Source organism: Gadus macrocephalus, chromosome 9 (assembly GCF_031168955.1).
Source record: "Gadus macrocephalus chromosome 9, ASM3116895v1".
Taxonomy (NCBI): Eukaryota; Metazoa; Chordata; class Actinopteri; order Gadiformes; family Gadidae; genus Gadus; species Gadus macrocephalus.
In genome coordinates, this window is record NC_082390.1 from 12,059,130 (window position 1) to 12,066,629 (window position 7,500).

At 46.7% G+C, this 7,500-nt stretch overlaps 1 protein-coding gene across 1 annotated transcript in view; it reads left to right on the forward strand.

The window, feature by feature from the left end:
* Window positions 1–2,134: 2,134 nt before the first annotated feature.
* LOC132465063 (metabotropic glutamate receptor 8-like) overlaps window positions 2,135–7,500 on the forward strand; it is a 93,847-nt gene continuing 88,481 nt past the window's right edge. Inside the window, exons 1-2 of the mRNA XM_060061758.1 lie at window positions 2,135–2,302; window positions 3,532–4,342. Coding sequence (XP_059917741.1) covers window positions 3,779–4,342 — 564 coding nt within the window. The 5' untranslated portion in view covers window positions 2,135–2,302; window positions 3,532–3,778. The remainder of the gene's footprint in view (window positions 2,303–3,531; window positions 4,343–7,500) is intronic.

Sequence of the window (7,500 nt, forward strand, 5' to 3'; positions counted from 1 at the left end):
CTGCGGTGGCGGCCGCGATCTGGTCCGGCGCCGCATACACCTCCGGCATTTTCAGGAAGTAGTCCATGGCCACAAGGACGGATGCCAAGTCAGTGACCGGAAATGGCCCCAGGACCTCCACCCCGACTCTCCCCACCTGGGGCCCCCACCAGGTACTGTCGAGGAGGAGCGCTGGGTCGGTCAACAGCCAGGCCAATGTAACTGCCCCCGGAGGAGAGGCAGGGTCAGGGGCAGTTCCCCCGTAGTGCCCCGCCCTCACCGAGCCGTGGACAATCTAGAGGACCTGCGGATGAAGCACACGAGGCAGCAGCACCCCTTACCCCTGAGGTCCCGCGACCTCCGGTACACCCCCCCCCATCGTGGAGCTGGACGCAGCCCGTTGGGAGTGGTAGGCCTTCCCCTCAGGCACCTCGAGCCCAGTCGGGGTGCTGCCCCGCCTCCAGCCTGCCCCTCACCAGCGCCAGGGTGTCGTCGGCCTGCTGCTGCTCCAACTGGGGCGCGGTCAGCGGGAGCCACCCCCTCTGCATCGCCGGGGGACTGGACAGCCGTCACCGTCGGGGACACGTAGCCCCGCTCTGTCGGGGACCCGTGGTGAGGCCCCCCCCGCGCGATGCTGGGCGTCAAAGTCACACTCCTGAGGAGCCTCCAGCCATCGGGCCGACTGGCCCCCGGGCTGCTTGGGGATCAGGAGCCAGGAGGGGGGCATGGTCGGTGGGACCGGGAACCTTTTGCTGTGCAGATACGGCCCGAGGGGCTGCAGCACCAGGACCACAGCCAGCAGCCCCCTATTCTCCGGATCACATGGAGGCTCAGCCGCACTCAGGGAGCGGATGTCTCAGGAGAGATCGCGCAGACCTAAATTCAACATCAAATTCAACAGCTAGTTAGATGAACTGGCAGGTCAGTTGCTAACAATATGAACAAAATATTGTTAGCATCGTAAATGTAGGCTATAATATTTAGCCTTAGCCATGTATTAGATTGGGCTAGATACTTTCATGAGATAATGTGACCAACTGTGGATAAATTGGGGTTGAACGACTGCTGTGCTCCAAAGGTTATATATGTGTGGCTCAGAACAATCCAAATAAAATCAACATAAAGTTTAACTGCCATGAATATTATTTCTGTCATTATTTAGTATGTTTTTGTTTATATTTATTTTTAATTTGTTCTTAATGAATATTGAGTTCGCAACATTAGGTAGGAACTAAAGCACAATTTCCATGGGACATGCACACTTTAAGTTTTAACAGCCAATTAAGGTGTAACAGCCAATGCACGTGTGCAAACGTTATTCTCCGACTCCCTGTGTGTTCAATTGAGAAGTCGCTCTTAAGTTGTTTAGAAGAGTGACGTTTTTTGAACTGGGTATTTTTGCAGAAGAAACCTCATTCCCTCAAGGTTATGTGAAGCCAGCGAGTTCGATGGTGGATATTGCAGTGGATAATTGTGGATGACGTTGAGATGACAAGGAGCAACAATTAATCTATCAGTATCACCGGTGTCGTTTATTACCTGGAGGGATTGATAGCAACAAAGTAGCCTATGTAGGTGCTCAGTTGATTCTGATTAATTTAAAATCTTCCATAATATGTAATTGAAAATAAGTGAACATATATCAGAATTATATTTGACCCTTGAGTAAACTAGATCTAAATTTGATGGTCTTTCTAAACTGGGCTCTCTTCTCTACTCGTCACACATCTCGTGTGTCGTAATATGGTGTATTGACCACGAGGAGGCGACATAAGTCTATTTTGGTAGTCGGTATGTCCTGCAGAGTTACTTTTTGGTATCATAAACATCGATCCCACTAAAATCTCAAGTACAATTTTATTTTAGTCGCGGCTGCTAAAAATACATGTTTTTTTTGCTATTCGTTTATCCTAAACATCTGCAGATAGGGTCAACGAGGACTATTAGCCCACTGTTTACTTTTCTTGTTCTTTACTTCTTTACTTTGTTTGTAAATGTAGCAGGCTTAAAGACAGCGTCCTTAGGCCAAACACACACAACGACATCACAGTGAGATTAATCGACAAAGCAACTTAATCGACAAAGCAGCCACATGCTTATTCAACTTATTACGTTGTTAAACCTGCAGATGTCTCCATTATAACTAGATGAGTTGAGCGCGAGAGGCTGAGCTGTCGCGACCCAGCCAGAGTTTGGGAAGATTCCGCTAAAGACGGTCACGCGCGCGCGCTACCGCTCGCCTCGCGCTGTTCTTTCAGCACCACGGGCTTCACGAGCGCTTGTTTAGGTTGTGAGCGCGCGCGGGGACCTCATCTGGACACCGGTAGGTTCATTTTCTCCACCCATCACAGGGCATTAGAGTTGCGTTTTACACCTACTCGATAATTATTAGACGCAGTGTGTGTGTGTGTTATGTTATTAATATTGTAGCAACCTGTTTCCTGTATCAATACCGAAATGAAAGAGCTCGTGTTACTGTTTTGATCGCATGGATTGCCTGCCAGGGATTTTTGAAGATATGGGAAGCCAAGGTGTCTTACTAATGTGAAGTTAAGTATGACTATGAAGCCCACAGCATGCCATAAGGATCTACACGACTAGTGAAATCGATAATTGCCGTTTAATAGATTCAAGCCTGTTTCACGTTGATCTACGTTGATTTGTTTGTTGTTTTTTGCATTTCAAATATTAGTTAACAGGATAAATTATACAAAATAGAGTCGGCCATTTTACTCCATGTCACAAACTTAGACTATGATTTGTTCATTTAAAATGATTATCCCCAGGCTCCCTCTTCACTGTGAAGCTGGTTATTTATTGCCGAGGATGAACAAAAATCACATTTATTTTTTATTTTTGAGTCGCACTCATTGACAATACATTACATTTTTCTTATAAAATTGTCATCAAGATATGAGGGAGTTTTTTTTTAATTGTCATAAGCGGATCAGGTGACCACTGCTTTAGAGCAGCCTAATCATCTCTGAGCGTCTATACACGCAGCATGGTTTAATGAAGGCTGTACGATGGGACCGTGGCGTCCCTTCAGAGCCATACGTTAGGTTTCTTGTGTGAAAGAGATATTCTACCTTGTTGAGACTGTGTTTGCAGGTGTTAAGTGTTCGTTCGATGTGCGTGTGCATGTTCGTGTGTGCCCTCAGGCATGTGCCTACAGGGGACCGCAGTCTATGAATTTCCCCGTTCATGAGACGCATTGAGAAATTTGGAAGCTGGTTTCCATATTACTGACCACTGTCTGAGGACTGCTTACTAATTATCAACACTAAATAACAAAATATATAACATTTTTATGATCAGAAAAAATCATAACTTCTAGTCTTCACTTCCCATGTTGTAATTAATTTAATGTGACTTTCAAATCTATTATGCTTTACATGATTATTGGTTTTACAGGATCGTGCGCAGTGTGCACATGTGTGGACACAGTGAATGGGAGTAGTCATTATTTCGAAAGTATAGTGATTGTGTACGCATTACGTATGCATGTATAGAATGACAATGAGAACGGATTTGCTTTCTTCTCCTCCACAGGACCCATCGAGGATGTGACACCTTGGGTTCCTCAGAGAGAGAGATTCCGGAGGTTGTTTCCTGGTCCCCCTGGTAGCCCAACCCAAGCTCTCCCCAAGTGTGAAATCCCTCCCCTGCATCGCCCTGAGGCTCATCTGACGGGGAGCACCCATGTCCTGCTTCCTCAGGAGTCCCACCCAACAGCACACCCAGTACCCTCGGTCAACCCCTCCTCCCAGTCTGTGATCCCACTGCCCCCCCCTCCAACATGGCGAGGGATTCCAGGCACGCCTGGCGCTCCCTGTGCTGCCTCGTCCTCGTCCTCCTGCTGCCTATGGTCTCCTCCACCACCACCACCTCCTCCTCCTCCTCCTCCTCCTCTAGTCAGAAGTTGGCACTGGGCGAGCCCCAGCTGGCCCAGCCGGAGCACGCACACTCCATCCGGCTGGACGGTGACATCATTCTGGGCGGGCTGTTCCCCGTGCACGCCCGGGGCGAGCGCGGCGTGCCGTGCGGCGAGCTGAAGAAGGAGAAGGGCATCCACCGGCTGGAGGCCATGTTGTTCGCCATCGACCTCATCAACAAGGACCCGGACCTGCTGCCCAACGTCACGCTGGGCGCCCGCGTCCTGGACACCTGCTCGCGGGACACCTACGCCCTGGAGCAGTCGCTCACCTTCGTCCAGGCGCTGATAGAGCGAGACGGGTCCGACGTGCGCTGCGCCAACGGAGACCCGCCCATCTTCGCCAAGCCCGACAAGGTGGTGGGCGTGATCGGGGCGGCGGCCAGCTCGGTGTCCATCATGGTGGCCAACATCCTCCGCCTGTTCAAGGTAACACCGTTCCTTTAGAGATGCAGATCACCTGTGTTCAAGACCATTAAGATGCATGCTGTTCACCTGTATTCTATCCCAGAAAGATGGATGCTGTTCAACTGTATTCAAACCCAGAAAGATGGATGCTGTTCACCTGTGTTCAAACCCAGAAAGATGGATTTAGATTGCCTGTATTCAAACCCAGAAAGATGGATTTAGATCGCCTGTATTCAAACCCAGAAAGATGGATTTAGATCGCCTGTATTCAAAGCCAGAAAGATTGATGCAGTTCACCTGTAGTTAAACCCAGAAAGATTGAGTCCCCTGTATTCATACCGAGAACTGTTTGAATACGTTGAGATAAAAAACCTTATATCCTGGCCAATCATGGCAGCAACAGGCCATTACCTAAAAGCTTCCTAAAACCGTGTTTCGGGACCGGTTGTTAAGTGTGAAATGTTTCCGTTTATATGCTGGTGCTGCTGGACTGTACATCCTTTCCATTGATGCTTTATGGTTTTATGAGCCAGATTAGAAGCCTTGAAAATTATAATGCTTCATTGATTGCTTTCCAGGCTAGTCTGACATAGTACGAGTCAAGCATAATACTTGCCTAAAGGAGAACTAACCAAACATTTCCAAGGGCGGGCCCCATCTGCCAAATGGTTAGACTGGGAAGAGAAAGGGGTCAATAGGTCACTGAAAGGCTCATTTAATGTTCTTTCCAATTCTCCTGCTTCTGCCAGCGGACATCACCTAATATTGAAGGTTTGCAAAGGGCTATCAATACACTTAGCCTTAATGTAGTTCTTTCTCTTAATCCATTTCCAATGCAACATGGGAAATAGCAGCCGAAGGGTCTGACTGGTCTCACCTCTGGGGACAGTATGACACCGACATGTTGTCTGACTCAGCCCTTTGTCAGGAACATTTTCCTGACGGGAGCATCTAGGTCCTGTCACTGCCGTTCTCTGGTCATTAGAGAGAGAGAGCCCCAGAGAACCGTTGGTGGCGTGAAGCAGTGTGGACGAACCCTTCACCCAGACTGATGAACAGCCTTTATATGACAGGCCATTAGAGTCCAAGAACGCAGATTTCATGCCTTGCCAAGGGGCAATTGTAGAACCGGCAGTGAGCCCCAGCTTAACCAAATTGGGGTTTCAACTCGTACCCTGATCTGTTTTATCCACGTTATTTATTAATATTAATTCTGAATGAATGAACTCTATTAATAACGGCTATGGGCAGAGGTCCTTCACCCATATTTTCACCAAAGTCTGGAATGGCATTCCCCATCACATTAGAGCATTACAATCCATCACACAGTTCAAAAAAGCTTATAAACTGTTACTCCTCAACACATACACTTGCAAACACTGACTTATATAGATCACTGTCTGTGCTCAGTCTGCTGTCTATATGATTGTCCTACTGATGTCTGACGTGCTATGGCCCTGTTATGTGTTATATGTGCTGCAGAACAGGAACCTGCTGGAAATTAGCTATTTTACTGAGCAGGCCCTTTTTAAATTGTAACTTTGTTACTTTTAATACTTTCCTGTATAATAAATATAAAATGAAATAAATTACCGTATATACATTAGGCGGAGGCTGTTATCCACAGCGATTCACATTGATTGTGTAGATGCATGGGATTCAACAGCAGGTACTGTAGGGTCAGGCATGTGAGGACACTGACACTATCCAGCTCTAGCAGTGACAGCCAGTTACCTTGACAAAAAAATGCATAGATTTACGGCCTCTATATGTCTTCCTCAAGGTTTTCACCCTCTGGGTTTTGGTTTTGTCCTGTAATTTTGGCTTAGGTGTCTGGGCCTTTGAATCCCTCGGGGACTGTAGCTGTGAATAAGAGCTTTAAAAATACATTTGACTAGACTCACAGATTAAAGGGCAGGACAGACTTGGGAATAGAACGCAGGGAGAAAGAGGGACTTAGTCGGGTCATGGTTCTGCTGGCTCCTGGCTCCTGGCTCTCCTCTTCTGGATCTGGTTTGATCAGCTCTTCAGACCACAAGCGACAGGTTAACAGTTTAAAAGTGTTGTTTTTGTTAGCTTTTTCATTATATAGAAATCTTGTATTAGGTGTCTCAGTATTGTTTTCTGAAATGTTTTCTGAACAGATCTTGTTTTGTAAGAAAAAGGTTGAGTCAGTTAGGGTTTGCTGCTGTTTACATATTTCTTTTCACTACATGAGGTGATTTCTGCTGTTACAGTTCATAACAAAAAATAAAATGATGAAATTAGGAGAGAGCCGATGGTCCGACAAACGAAGAGTTCTGATATAAAATCCAAAATCTAGGCCATTAAAAGGTCTGCAGTATGCATGGTCCCAGTACAAATCTAGTGGAGTGTTGCATTGTGAGAGATGGGAGAACAGAGAGCTTCCGACTTTATGGATATCATTTTGAGGCTTCATGTTAATCTTCCTCCAAATCCATTTTTTCCTTAGTGAAGACTGTCAAATGAAGCCCTTGCAGGACAGGCTGGCAGGACACACACAAACACAATTAATACAATTAGTGGACGGACAGACAGACAGACAGACAGACAGGCAGACAGGCAGACAGACAGACAGACAGACAGACAGACAGACAGAAAGACAGACAGACAGACAGACAGACAGACAGACAGACAGACAGACAGACAGACAGACAGACAGACAGACAGACAGACAGACAGACAGACAGACAGACAGACAGACAGACAGTAGGAGCTCTCCAATGCTTTGAATGAAGGCATTATTTTATGGGCATTGTTTTGTATACAATTATTCTCTCTTGACCTTACACATGTTGTTTTCATTAACCATCTCCTTGATGATCGTAACACTTGTCAGCTCAGATCAACATGAATGTCTCAACACCCTATTCATGGTTTCCAATCAGCTTTAGAGCAGCTTGCTGTGTCCATTAGCCTCACAGCAGTTAACGACTATTAGTTTATTAGTTATGCAATAATTAGAGAGGGATAATAGCACTTTTCCTACTTTACACACACACACACACACACACACACACACACACACACACACACACACACACACACACACACACACACACACACACACACACACACACACACACTTTCCTGATTTGGCTCCCGCTTGTGGTCACATTCCACCTGCTCCTGGGTGATGGAGGTTGACGTTGGGGTGG